Source organism: Pollicipes pollicipes, unplaced genomic scaffold (genome assembly GCF_011947565.3).
Source record: "Pollicipes pollicipes isolate AB1234 unplaced genomic scaffold, Ppol_2.1 Scaffold_4295;HRSCAF=5057_pilon_pilon_pilon, whole genome shotgun sequence".
NCBI lineage: Eukaryota > Metazoa > Arthropoda > Thecostraca > Pollicipedomorpha > Pollicipedidae > Pollicipes > Pollicipes pollicipes.
The window spans coordinates 5,787,810-5,802,866 of NW_023596461.1; the positions used below are offsets into that span (position 1 = coordinate 5,787,810).

At 51.6% G+C, this 15,057-nt stretch overlaps 1 protein-coding gene across 1 annotated transcript in view; it reads right to left on the reverse strand.

The window, feature by feature from the left end:
* Positions 1-5,363, reverse strand: part of LOC119096592 (metabotropic glutamate receptor) — a 49,291-nt gene extending 43,928 nt beyond the window's left edge. The window contains exons 1-2 of the mRNA XM_037219494.1: positions 5,151-5,363; positions 1,892-2,051 (exon numbers count right to left, since the gene is read on the reverse strand). Coding sequence (XP_037075389.1) covers positions 1,892-2,051; positions 5,151-5,363 — 373 coding nt within the window. The remainder of the gene's footprint in view (positions 1-1,891; positions 2,052-5,150) is intronic.
* Between the last annotated feature and the right edge of the window lie 9,694 nt (positions 5,364-15,057).

Sequence of the window (15,057 nt, forward strand, 5' to 3'; positions counted from 1 at the left end):
GAGAGGGCCGTGCGGTGACCACTGACTGAGGCTCCTCCCGGTGGTGGTGTGACTGAGAGGGCCGTGCGGTGGCCGCTGACCGAGGCTCCTCCCGGTGGTGGTGTGACTGAGAGGGCCGTGCGGTGACCGCTGACTGAGGCTCCTCCCGGTGGTGGTGTGACCGAGAGGGCCGTGCGGTGACCGCTGACCGAGGCTCCTCCCGGTGGTGGTGTGACCGAGAGGTCCGTGTGGTGACCGCTGACTGAGGCTCCTCCCGTCGGCGCCCTGGTGCCGCCGTCGTCGCGCGGTCGGTCGCGTAGCATTAAATCGGCGCTGTGTGTGGTATGATGCAGCGGGAGCTTTGGTGAGCCGTATTTGAGAGAGCTGCACCTGTTTTATCCCCTGGTAGTAATGCATTAGCATTTGGTCTCACGAAATAATTAAGATCGCGCGTGGGCACGGATGAAAATTTTCTGACAAGTGTTCTCTTGAATAGCTTGTAAATGTGCGTTCGTTATTTGCTGAGACTTGTTTGGTAGTTGTCTTCTGTGCAATTTCACGCTTCCTTGTGGTGGTGTAGTGGTATGTCTGTACGTATGTAGTATGTAGTGGTTAGTGTAGTGTATGTATGAGTGGTATGTAGTATTTGCCAACCAATCGCAAGACTGTGGACTCCAAGTTCCGATCTGTCAAGAACTCTCGAAACCGCGGTGTATGGCTGTGCCATGTATATCAATGATTTTGAGGCTCCGATCAGGGAAGACGACAAGTACCCCACGGCGTCCGAAGAAATAGTGGGCTGAAACGTTGCGTGAAACCAAACGCGATAATGACGACAATTTTCTCGACACTTCAAAAAAGTAGTGAGATGCAGTATAAGGTATGAAACGCTTCATGATGGAAAATAAGCTTTCTCTTCCTGATGATTGCATGAAGCAATGGCAATGGCCTTTCTTCAACGGAGGCATAGTATTGCTGGCGAAACGAATGTGGCCCTCAACTAGTGCAGTAAATGACACGTTATTAAAATGATAGGCGTTCCGTTTACTGGCATATCGAGTTAATATTCTGCATGCTTTACTCAATCTTGTTTTTTTCGAAGATTTACTCCCGTAATTTCGCCCACTCAAATGCTGGTCAGGCCTTCGAGTGCGCGCATTCACGGCATAAATATTCCATAAAAGTTACTTGGTCATCTACAACAGGCGTATCAGCAGCGCACTGGTAACGCGGCACATTTGGGAATCCAGAGGCATGAGGTTCGATTTCTCTTTCGACTTCCCAATTTTCCTGCCAGGGTGAGAGGCAGACGACGCCGCATCACTTAAGCAGCTGAACGCGTCGTGAAGCCCCAAGTACAACAGGCTAGCCATCACTGCCTCTCTCTTTCTCACCTTCCACCACACTTTTAGTGAGGTAGCCAAAAGGGGGTCTGTTGGGGTCATGCCCCCCCCCCCAATTTTTTTTTGCAGTTTATGATGTTTGCAAGGCATTTAAAATACCCAAGGCATATTAAGACATCAAAATACAACATGAGCTTAAAGAGCCCCTCGCAATAAAAACGTCCATCTAGCGACAAGGAGGACCTCCTTGGCTGAAAGCTCCCCTCCCCCGAGCCCAATTTGGCCCCTCCCTGGGCGGAATATTGGCTGCGCCACTGCCCACCACCACCAACCCTCAGTGCACCCTGTCATTTCTTCGTTTGTTTACCGTGCCTCAGGCTGACACCAAGGTGACAGCGAGCCTGAGCAGGGAGCTCTGACAGCTGCAGCCATCTTCGTTTCGTGGGAAACAAAACCCCTCGCCAGTGGCACGCACTCGCCATTCTCCCAAGAACTTCTGCTCATCCCCGCCTTGCACCCGCGGCTTTCCTCTCTCATACCCCCACACACGGGTGGCGCGGGAGTCTGACCTTTGACGAACTCCATTGACCTCTCGAGCGCCACCAGAGCCGAGTCGCACGAGTCGAACACGATGGCGCCCAGGCGTATGCCCGGCAGGAGCGCTGGACTGCGGTTGATGGTGTCCAGCGTGAACAGCATCGCCTCCAACGGCTGCATGCCGTCCTCGTTCTGCCAGCAGGGTCGAACCCAGGAGTCGGTGGGGGAGGCCTCACCAGATCGGTCTTGGTATCAAGCTGCGTACTAGATCGAATGAGGTTTTTCTGTAGATCTTGGCGGCGTAAAGGCGTTATGGAGTTAATGCTGTATATATATGGTTATACATTGATTATATATATATATATATATATATCTCTCTCTCCTTCTCTCTCTCTCTTCTCTCTCGCTCTCTCTCTCTCTCTCTCTCTCTCTCTTCTTCTCTCTCTCCTCTCTCTCTCTCTCTCTCTTCTCTCTCTCCTCTCTCTCTCTCTCTCTCTCTCTCTCTATCTCTCCTCTCTCTCTCTCTCTCTTCTTCTCTCTCTCTCTCTCTCTCTCCTCCCTCTCTCTCTCTCTCTTCTCTCTCTCTCTCTCTCTCTCTCTCTCTCTCTCTCTCTCTCTCTCTCTCTCTCTCTCTCTCTCTCTCTCCCCATAGTGTGAAAGGGAATGTTCCACATTTGAAGATATTGAAGCAAGCATTAGATGTGATGAAACAAGCTCACTTATCAGTTTCGGTATATTTTTAAGTGGAAAAGCCTCTCTGGACAACATAATTTCTCTCGTCAGTAAATTTCTGCTCAATACGTCAGTGTTTAATTACGTTATCATACCACGCATGACACTGATTGAGAGCTTATCAACGATCGTTTGATTTAGAAATCGTGCTCACGAACGCCAGATATGAACGACTTGAGAATTATGTTTGTCCTGGCCTTGACCGCCGCATGGCTAAGGTAGTGGTAGGATATGAATGGTGTCATCACGGCGTCATGGATACCTGGGTGACTTTGAAAAAGTATTTCCGAAATAGTCTGCACATGTCTTCGGGCGTATAGCTCGGGACCTTTCATTCGTTAGGTCTTTAAAAGGGCAGGGCTGTAAACTGCGCCGAAGAATCTCCAAGATGGCTATTTCAGTTCAAAATCCCACACAAATGTGGAACACTCCCCTTAATCCAGGCTCTCCGTAGCTTACTAGGATTAGGTCTAACATGCACGAACGTGATTGAATTGGAATATTTATAGGGGCATTATTAAAATGCAAAACGCAGTTGCGTCGCATTCATCAATCGGCCAATTTACATGGGCACAAGGCCTATAGGACTCAAGCGTTCAGAGATGGTGAAAACCGTGCAGCCTTTTGTATTCTTAGCTTTTTTGGGCCCGCTGGAAGGTTTCACGAGCTCGAACACAAATGTATCAACTGGCGAGCGCCCCTAAACGGTATCGACTGAAGCACTGAATTACAACACGTCGTATCGTCTATGTTTCAGCCGCTGGTTGGCCATGACTTGATCTGTTTGATTCGCGGATGCTCATCTGAAACAACAATAGGCGTAAATTTAGATCAGCCCTAAATCTCCTTAAACCTTTCTTAGACATACAAGTTCGTGAACGTTTGAAAGAGACCTGCGTTTAAAACGCGCCTTTTAGGTGAAGTTTCAGTCATTTTGACTGTGGGTAACAATTTACAAAGTACTAACGTTCAGATCCCATTACAAAACGAAAGCAGCTGTGGCTTTCATCGTGTGACAGAAAAAAGCTGAACATGGTTGGGTCAACAGCAACGCTCGGCTTTGCCCTCTGACGAGGTGACGCCACCTCCGAAGGTGTCCGGGGCCATTACGTAACTGGCCAAACATCGCAACATGTTTCTTTATGTTTTTGACTGGCAAGACTGGCCTAATACGCGATGGAGCGCCGCTGCCTGGGGATCAAATGGATCGAAGCAATAAGTCCAGTAGGCGTTAAGCGCAGGCGAATGTTCAGGACAGCTGGTGCTTCTACGACATCAATAACGAGGTCCGGTCCGTGGCGTCATGCCGCTATGATGGTTTAATGCCTGAGTCGAAATTCTACTGCGCGCTGGGCGCCCCCAGGAGGGGGCTGGGAGGTGGGAGGAACCAGCCAGCGGGGGACCATAGGACACGCAGGCAGTCCCGGGAGGGGTCTGGAAGGTGCGAGGAAGCAGTCAAGGGAAGACCATAGGACGCGCAGGCGGCGATAACGTGAGGGTCCACAAGAAGCCAGGGAACAGAGTGGACAAGACGGAGAGGTGCTGCTATCCACCCACCCACACCCCTCACCCCATCCTTCTCTTTGCATCGTTCTCCCCTCTTTGTCCTCGCAAGATTCTCTTCAACGCGCATCCGCTGTCGCGCCCACCGTGAGGGTTATTTCTATGCGACCCGAGGCAGAACCAAGCAAACGTGTTGTGCCGTACGGTCATTTAGGGCCAACACTGGGAAGTGGATATTCGGAAGGTTGAGAATGTGCCAATAGCGCATGCAAACGAGAACTAATGAGCATATTATTAACGAACATCGCTGTCCAGTGACCGGTTATAGGCGGATCAAAACCCGCTGCTGGGCGGAGATGACAGAGAGGCGAGAGAGAGAGTGAGAGAGAGAGAGGCGAGAGGCGAGAGAGAGAGGCGAGAGAGACAGGGAGAGAGAGAGGCGAGAGAGAGAGAGAGGGAGAGAGAGAGGCGAGAGAGAGAGAGAGAGGGAGAGAGAGAGAGAGACAGGGAGAGAGAGAGGGGGGATGAGAGAGAGACATCCAGTAATTGGCCATTAATATGTATTAAGCTGCAATATCTATTTTCACCTTACCTGCATCACCAATAACCTAAATCACCATAGCTCTCCCATCATCAGCATAGGTGACAAAGCTATCAGCATGCCCTAAAAAAATCAGCCCTTAAAAGCAACGGCTAGTTACCGCTGTTATATTTTGCCCCCATCAGTTGGCCTCACAAGCCACCAGCCGTGTGGCTTCCCCACGGGTCACGCTTTCAAGCAGCACAGCTGATGCACGGCTAAGACGCAGCTGATCGCCCCCATCACCCACCTGTATGCGGCCGCAGAGGCCGTCAGCGCCCATCCGATGGAGGGTAATACACTACTGACCGCCCCATCATCCACCTGTATGCGGACGCAGAGGCCGTCAGCTCCCATCCGATGGAGGGTTAATACACTACTGACCGCCCCATCACCCACCTGTATGCGGCCGCAGAGGCCGTCAGCGCCCATCCGATGGAGGGTTAATACACTACTGACCGCCCCCATTCACCCACCTGTATGCGGCCGCAGAGGCCGTCAGCGCCCATCCGATGGACGGGGAACAGCGCTCCTAGCAGAATGTCGCCCGAGTAATTGCCGAACACGGGCTGGCTCTGCCAGAACGGCGTGCGATCGTCTTGATTGTCGTCGGCCAGCTCGTCCCGCCCCCAGGTCGAGCCGCACGCCCCTAGCGTCGCACCAGCCAGCAGCCACAGCGTCAGCTCCATCCTGTGAAGAGGCGCCTCACTCGTAGCGGCCGCCGCGTATAGCTGCCCGGGCGCACGGCTGCACAGAGTAATGCGAGACACAGGTCTTTTTCGGCCACATTCTCCTGGAAACGGTCTCCGCGAGTTCATTCATTCCGGCGTCGATTTTCGTTCCGAAGTGGCGCCGACTGCGCCTTGGCGACAAGTCTTCCAAGATGGCCTTGATGCCAAGCCGACGGGTCCATCACGACAGTCATAGAGATGAGGCCGCTGCCGGCCAATCGGCACTAACTCATTCTGCCGTCAGATCGCATGACCTCCATCGGGGTGGCCCGCGCTGCGGCAGATGATCCCGGGCCGACCCGGCCGCGCACCCCGAGCCCTGCTAGGCTCCCTGGCCAGGATGCGCGGGCGGCAACGAACGGCGGGCCTCGTTATTCAGATCGATCTCCTGTATATTTATCATTGGGTTACCAATGCCGCACCCAGAAAATGTGGTCGCTTGGACACGGCAGGCCAGAATGGCTGCGGCTGATGACTTATTGCGGGGGTGGAGCAGGCTGAGCGTGCCTTAGCGTCAGCTTGCCAGAAATGTTGCTGCTTCAACGAACGACCCGGTCAGTCACGCGATTGCCCGCCTTCACCTGAGCGACCGCCGGCGTAAGGCTCCGACGTTTCAAACGACAAGCTGCCCAACTCTTAAGGGTTATCATGTGGCGCTCTCAAGGCATTCACACGCATGTTCACATGTTCACACGTTCACGCATTCACACGCATGTTCACACGCATGTTTGATCAGGCCGCGTTGCCCCAAGGCTTTGCGATATCACCGCAGTTTTACCTCCCCTTCGACCGACATAAGCAGCACACAATTTTTTCATCGCAAAAAGCTGGTGAACACGAGTTGAAAGAAAACGGACAGTAGTGTTGGCAAAAGCATGGGCTGTGTGTAAAGCCGGTCACGTGATATCGAGCACAATTTATCGATCCGCATTGTTGCCGTTGCTTACAGCGAGTGATTGTTTGTCCCATCATAAATACAGCGTCGAAAATGTGCCCCACGAACTTATTTGAAAGAGCATCCCTCTCCAATCACATGTTTCGCAACTTTATGTTACAAATTTGTAATATTGCAGAGGGTATCCTCCCTTTCCACGGCAAGCGATCACCTTTTGGCATTCTCACCGACGTCACCTGCGACATTGACACTCTACCCTCGGTGTAGACTTAAGCATTCTCCTCTAGATCACAGTTTTGTTGCAGGTCGTTGCTACAAGCCGGATCGAGACCCCGGTTCTACCGAGCGCACGCGGCCATCCGCGCCAGGAAACAGTCCGTTTGGCCTGGGGCCAGTGACCGGGGCGCGGTCTCCACCCGGGCGCTATCATAACACATCAGACTTTCATGTCCCGGACCTCCCGTTTACCCCTGCTCACAAACCATCAGCATCGGTATGTGTTTGCTGCTCCGCCTCTTCCAGGATGATCCGCGGTGATTTGAGGCTGTCGCCAGAGTCCGTGGTGGTCAGGTTCCCATCATGGCAGCGGGCCGGGCTGGCAGCCACGGCTTTGGCGACCGGGTACAATAGGGTTTGGGATCAACACCTTCAGGTTTCGTTGGACGTGTACCTTAGGGAACGGCCGTTCGGTAAGGGTTTACTTCAGTGAGAATGGTAAACGGAATGTATTTGGTGGTGGTGTGATTCCCACGCACTCCCAGAGTATCCGGCGATACGGCCCACATGGCTTGCTGCTGAGGGATTGAGGCGCCTGGTGATGAGGATTGAGGCGCCCTGTGATGAGAATTGAGCCGCGCAGTGATGAGGACTGGGGCGCCCTGTGATGAGTATTGAGACGCTCAGTGATGAGGATTGAAGCGCCCGTTGATGAAGACTGAGGTGTCCGGTAATGAAGATTGAGGTGCCCGGCGGTGTTTTGCTACGCGAGCTGAGCGCTTTTACTAAAGTTCCTAGTTTTAGCCTTTAAGACGCGTGACGAAGCCCACGCTCTTCATTTCTCACATCAGCACCGCTGTTGAAACGCATGATGTCGTCCCGCTGCAGCGAGCCGTGAAGTACCTTAACACGACCATAAAACTATATGTTCCTGAGCTACATGCTACTTCCATGTGCACATTGGAGGCTGGGCACAACTGACCCTCAGGGCGCCCGAAACTACGCCTCTGAGAAGGACCCCGCAGTCGCGAAAATCAGAAAGAAATCAGAAGAACGAGGCAATCACGTCACTTCAATGCTTCGCGAAAAACGTACAGCACCTTTGATTTCGTTATTCAGTCGTTCTATTGCGAACGACGGGCGAACTGTTGGATTGCTATCTTCGGCTGCCCCCTCTCCATATTGGTATCCCCCATGGTTAATTTAGATTTGAGGTGATTATGTTAAATACATTTTCTCCGATGACAGATAAACGTTAAAAGAGAATAAATTGCAGTCCGGCTTCATACACGAGAATCATCTGAACTTCTTTCATTTTCTCCATCCTGATGCGCCAATACCAAAATAACTCGTTATTGGTTAACTACGTTTGTATATTCTAGTTCCCAGCCCCGAAATCCTAGTCAGCTTGCATCGCAATAAGTCGGACGCCTCATTTTCAAACTCCAGTAAAGAGCCGCCACTGAACGGGAGACCAGAAGTGCAATCTAAGGTCTACTGGAAAAGATGGCGTAGGGGGATAACTAAGGTCTACTGGAAAAGATGGCGTAGGATAAATCTTCTTGACGTATACGACAGAAGGCTAGAGGCCATTAAACATGGGACAAGAATAACCATCGAAGTGGATTTTGCTAACGTCAAAATTGGGTTGTTATTCACCCGTTTCAGCACAGATTTTCCAACCGCATTGTACGCCAGTAACAAGCCGGGATACGGCCGCACACTCATGTTCCGCATTGCATTGTCTTTGAATGCAAAAACCCGCTTCGAATGGTAGTCCTGACGCTTGTGCAAGAACCTCCAACTTGACCGAAGCGTTCGGTGGGAACAAACGCCGTCTACAGCGACTGTGAGCGCGCGGAGCCAGCGATGCGACACACGCGGTGACCCCGTAACCATCAGCACCCACAAATGTCGCCGCTTATGCGAACCCAACGTCCGCCCGCATCTGCTCCCTTCGTCTGAATTTATGACGACCAAACGGGGCGAATTTGTCTCACGTCCCACCACATATCCCGAACATGCTGGCGGCGGCAATACAGAATGGTCCGTCCACCAGCGGCTGTTGCTGGTGCGTCGACCGTCCCCGCCCCCGTCCCATAGCACGAAAGCCTGGCGGCGGACGTCTGTCTATGACACGTATTGATGAACGCTGTGAAGGCGGTGTCCCAGGGTAGGGGCGAGACCAGCCGCAACTTCCGAGGAGTTTTCGACGTTGACCACCAAGTTCACCACTATTCGGCCATGGCCTTGCACTTAACGAGCTTCGGTGGCGCCGCGTGAACTCGTGATTGCGCCTTCCCACGAGCCGGGGCGCATGCACCTTCCCTGCGTCCGCCCGTGCCTAAAGATTGGGCCGGACGGTGGCAAGGCTGGCGAACGCAGCGACCCGCGAGAGACAGATGCTGCTCTCAGGCGGCCCGGCGGCGTCAGTGTGTTATGGCACTCTCGGTGGCGCAGCTGCGGCGAATGGCAACCGCGTGGCGGAGAGATAAAAATGGCGGACAGGCTACGGGTGATTACTGTTTGAGAAACCGGTGGATGGGATTTACGGCCTAGGTCTTATTCCTCCAGGTGCCAACCGGACATTTTTGAGCCATTGACCGTTTTCGAGACCACTGACCCTCTTGGACGCTGTCCCATTCCCTCCCGCAATGATGTTAAAGGGAGTGTCCCACATTTGTATATGGTTTTGAACTTGAGTGCCCATCTTAAATACCTTTCGGTGCAGTTCACAGCCCTTCTCTTCTTAAGACCTTTAGCTCTCTAGTTTCTGTGCTGCGCGTTCACGAGGATGTGCAGGTTATTTTGTGCGGACTATTTTAAGGTTACCCAGGCATCCACGACGCCATAATTACGTCATTCAAATCCTGCCATTCCACTGGTCATGTGGCGTTCCAGGTCAAGAACAATATAATTGTCGAGCCTTTTATGTCTGGCGTTCGTGAGCACGACTTCCAGACAAAACGACCGTCAATTTGCTCTTAACAAAAAGGTAAACATTTTTCCTAGTTATTACGGAAATATGATCCACAAGTACAACTTAGTACCTATGTAAATGCAATAGCGCTATAACCTAGTCATTATGCAAATGCAAGTAAGCACCCTAAGCTCACAGATAAACGCGCAGGAACGCCACGAAAAAGGACCAAAATACGATCACCTAACGATATTTGGTTCAACACATATCTAGCACCGCCACGGGCCATCCCTCGGGAGATTGTTGACTACGCTATTTTCTAAGACGGCCACTCTGGAGACACATTCGATCATCAGTCTGCACCTATTCTGTCCTTCCCGTTATCAAAGTGTTTGTTGAGAAGGTCGAACAAGTTCAGATTTCCTTTTCTATGAAGGTACATCGTGACAACGTAGTTGAAAACGGTCCACAGGCTCTCGTACGTTCGTGTCAGGAGATACCATTGTGCACAAAACCATTTTTGCGCCCCAGGCCATCCTCGATAAATGATGAACGACAGGGTTTTTGCTCGCCACAGGGGCTTCAAATACGATTTATTTTTCGTTAATTACACTCTATTCCAAACCTTTTCATAAAAATGCAGCTTTACATCGCTTTGAAATAGCAAGTCATTCGTCCCCAGTAAAAAAGATGAAATCCACGAAACATTTTTCTCAAGTTTTTATTTTAACTTCGGGAACGCGACGTTGCCAAAATCCGGACGGAAATTAGGTTTTGTGTTAGATCATGTCAATCTTATCGGCTCAACCCCCAAACCAATGTTAGAAATAAACACCCTCTGTGTTATTTTTGCAGACTGGCTGAAAGGATCTGTAAGCGGACGGCAGTCCGGTAAGACGTAAGCTCATCATTCCACTTCGCAAAGCACCAGATATCAGAAAGGAGCGTAAAATTAATTATATCGTGCCGCTCGATGTCTTCACATTCATCCCAGCTTGAACAACTCGACTTGAACGACTTACGCCTCAACTCAAGCACTTTGAGCCGTAACCATCAGTAAATCCCTCCGGTCTTTGGATGGAAATTACTTTCATTCAAACTGGGAAGGAAGGGTGGAGATCAAAACCACTTGTCAAAGAAGCACCGTATCGAACCAGCAAGACTTAATACATACGTTGCATTCAGTCACTGAACCAGAGCTACTTCAGCACACTGTGGTACACTCGGCCACATCTCGTGGCACAATGCTTCGTGGATTGTCTGCTGATTGGTTTACGACGCTCCAGTCAAATTGGATTCTAAGCGTCAAGTTAACACCCAGAGGCATAAAACAGGGATTTTCGAGGACTTCACGTCTTTCATGAAGCCTACACTAGTTCCAAGAACAGGGTTGATTCAGCGTGGTAGAAGTCCAATGTGAGCGACATTGTTTCCGGGAGTTGCTTTATCTGCACGAAATTGCGTTCCAAAAAGCGCCAGTATTTCACCTCGTGCTTCTTACAGAATCATCTGGCACAATGCTGTCCTATCTCGGAGATGGCGGCATAGATCTCTACGTCGCTATTCATAGCCCATTTATAGCATCTAACGTGAAAACGACAGCTATTTCGCTACTGTACTGCTTAGATACGTTGAGAAAACATTACACCTTCTGGTACATAGAATATATGATTCATCACCAATTGGTGATGAAGTCAGTTGTTTGCACAGTGTACAGTAACCATAATTTAGCACTTCTTCGACAAGTGTTGAAATTGCCTACGCTCCGGCGCTTATAGTTATTAAAATAACGGGTTTCGTGAGCAGTGACGAGGTTGTAATAGTGCTCTGAGTCCTAAGCGGTGACGAGGCTCTAATAGTGCTCTGAGTCATGAGCAGTGACGAGGCTCTTATAGTGCTCTGAGTCATGAGCAGGGACGAGGCTGCAGTGGCGCTCTGAGTTCTGAGCGGTGAAGAGGCTCTAATAGTGCTCTGAGTCATGAGCAGTGACGAGGCTCTTATAGTGCTCTGAGTCATGAGCAGGGACGAGGCTGTAATGGTGCTCTGAGTCCTGAGCAGTGACGAGGCTCTAATAGTGCTCTGAGTCATGAGCAGTGACGAGGCTCTAATAGTGCTCTGAGTCATGAGCAGTGACGAGGCTCTTATAGTGCTCTGTGTCATGAGCAGTGACGAGGCTCTAATAGTGCTCTGAGTCATTATCAGTGACGAGGCTCTAATAGTGCTCTGAGTCATGAGCAGTGACAAGGCTCTAATAGTGTAAATAGTAAATCTAATAGTGTAAATAGTAAATAGCTCTAAAAATCTGAGTCATTTGCAGCTGAAAAACGTAAAGACCGCGTTCCACTTCAAGAAGAAGACCGGTGCAATCTCTGCAATGTGGCATGCGAGCATTCTACCACTGAGCCCCGAAGGCATTGCCCATCAGTCGGTTAGAGCACCTGCCTCCCATCCTGCACGTGGCGAGGTGGGCGGGCTCAAGTCGCTTCGGCGCTCGCTGTTTGCCCCTGGCTGTGATGGCATGTGCCAGATGGCGGCGGCCGTCACATATTAGCCCAGGTCAGGGTATGCGGTGGACGGTGCCGAAAGATTGGGGCAGGCTAGATGTTCGTCACGAAGTTCTGTCAATGAATCGGAGTTTCACGATCCAGTGTTGGGGACAAGGTTCACACTTCTTAGTGTAAGCTTTAATCCCAACAAATCCATCCAACCGCAATGTTTAGAACACGTTTCAAAAAAACGGAACAAGTGCGTCGAGAAACGCACAGCCAAAACGCACCTGCGCCAATAGCATAGCAAGAAGTACTGTTGTACGTGGCCTCGTTCAGTCCCGACCGCCCCCACCGCTTCAGGCAAGCGTCGGCACAGTGTATGTGTGTGTGTATTTGACATCAGCTTACCTTCCACATACACACGTCTCTTTTACGTGTCACTTGGCTCGAGATATTCAACAGCACGTCAAAAAAACTACGGAAATTGATAGGGAATAAAAAAACACATGAGTGCATGCACGCGTAAATAGCATGAGACAACCCTATCGCACAAAATAGGGCCTGGCAGCGCGCTTAAAACTTGTTGAAGTCATTCGTCGAACATCCACAGGCAGCTCATGAACGGGAGACGTCACAGTGACGTTATCAGAATGGTGGAATCACACAGCAGCACCTGTCACAAGCCTCAAGCAGCTAAATCGAACTCGTCGACTTAGTCCTTTGACGCAGGGTGATGAGGCTAGCAGACCCGCCCTGCCAGGAGAAGCAGTCCATGGGGGCGCGGGTCCGGGTGTCCGGGTGTCCTCGAGAGGTGCGGGGTGTGAGCATGGGTGTCCGGATGTCGTGAGAGGTGGGGTTGAGAGCACGGGTGCCGGGTGCCCGTCGAGAGGTGCGGGGTGTGAGCATGGGTGTCCAAGTGTCCGTGAGAGGTGGGGTTGAGAGCACGGGTGTCCGGGTGCCGTGAGGGGTGCGGGGTGTGAGCATGGGTGTCCGGGTGTCCGTGAGAGGTGGGGTTGAGAGCACGGGTGTCCGGGTGTCCGTGAGAGGTGGGGGTGAGAGCTTGGGTGTCCGGATGTCCGTGAGAGATGGGGTTGTAAGCATGGGTGTCCGGGTGCTCCGTGAAAGGTGCGGTTGAGAGCATGGGTGTCCGGGTGCCCGTGAGAAGTGGGGTTGAGAGCATGGGTGTCCGGGTGCCCGTGAGAGGTGCGGGGTGTGAGCATGGGTGTCTGGGTGTCCTGTGAGAGGTGAGGTTGGGAGCACGGGTGTCCGGATGTCCGTGAGAGGGTGCGGGGTGTGAGCATGGGTGTCCGGGTGTCCGTGAGAGGTAGGGTTGAGAGCGTGTCGTTGCCGCCGCGGCGCGCCGCCGATGCCGCCTATTGACTCGGCCCTGTGTGCACAGGGCGGGTGTGTGCCGGCGGTGACCTGTCGGCCGCGCCCTGTTGACACGCCGTCATTGATTGGCAAGAGGTGGGCCGGCACCGCAGCCCAGCACCCCGACGCGGCATTCAAACAGACTGGTCTGTCTGCCACACACACATACACACTGGCGCACGTGTGCTGCTCGGGTGACAACACATCGATTCGCCGTCTGACACGCTGACACACTCCCCGATCAGCGGACGCTCAGGTGCGCTGGCCGGCCCAAAAGGCGTGTCAACCGACGGGCGGGGCTCAGCGGCCAGTTAGGACGGATGATCCAGCTTATCAGCTGTGAAATGATGTAAAAGTAGTCCCAAATCTCCCTGGGGTTAATCAGTACAGTGTATTCCATGACGTTTCGGACGAGTGATCTTTGGATGGATCAGATGAGTCTAATGAAGGGCACGCCACGTAACGCGGCGTTAAATCTAACATTATATGTGTTTTAGCGAGGCTTTGACTGCCTTGGTAATGATGTAGATTATCAAACAAGGGTTAGAACGTCGCCTCACACCAATCAAAGGGGGCTTAGGAACCTCAAATTATTATTCTAGCTCACGTTGTGGGCCTGGTTTAACCAGAGCCGGAACAATGACATGTCCTGCTAGTCGTTTTCAGTTACATGTACATTCCAATACTCGAGCATATGCAGTTGGCTGCAGTCTACATATTTGTAAAGAAAACAAACATAAAACATGGTTGTTAGGTTGTTAATTCCCTATCGACCACTTCAAAACCACGGGGTGGAGAGTGAAATAAAGAATGACGTGGCACTTTGGTTTGCGTCTGACGACAGCCCGGGGCTCTTCCCACGAGGGTCTCAGCCGTACAGTGTGCGGGGCTGCGCGGGCGCTCGAGAGGGGCTGGCAGCCGGCCCAGGCCCCTGTCGCCGAGTGGCCGCTGTCGGATCCCGATGGGGCGGATCATCACGAAGGTATACAGAGGACCAAGCGTGAGGATGGACGAGAGACACGTTTGGTCCGCGAGGAAAACGGTTGGCGCGCGGCCCCAGTGTGCGCTGGTGCTTTCCAAATGCGATCTCTTGTCGATCTTGTGGCTGAATGTTTTCCTGCAGTGCATCCTTTCAGGTGTGTATGCCAGCGTATTTTATGACCGGCATACTTCTATCAGCCACTGTTTGAACTAAAGCGTTTTTACTCCAACGCAAAGTAGCTGAGTATAGCAGTCAAGATCATCATACATTCCCAAGGTCCAGTCTTAAACATATGTAGCCAGGGTGCTCTTGCTAATTTACGCATGAAACGGCCAAGATTTGAAGCGATGTACATTTATAGGCGGTGTGTAAAAATAGCGTCCCTTTGGAATTAACGGCTATATATTCACACCAAGTTTAACAGCGCATGAAATGTGAAGTGCATGGCGAGGTTATCGATTCAAAGCCGTGGAATACATCGTATTCAATCTTTTTGTTATCAATCATAATCCATCTTCTCGTCATCGTTATCACCATTGTGATTGTCTGCACGGCCAGAACATGTATCCCGTCAAGCCATGTTTCGGCAAGCTGTTTGCGTGCCATTGCAAATCTAGCTTGCTAGGCTAACAAATATAACTGTGTACAGGCCGCGCGCGCACCTGCCTCAAACCCTGGTCAACTGTTTTTGGAGATTCATCGCAATAACCACCGCAGTATGACCGTCTAGTCAATTCACCCCTTAGCGCAAATGACTGAATGCCAGCCCTCCGTTTATG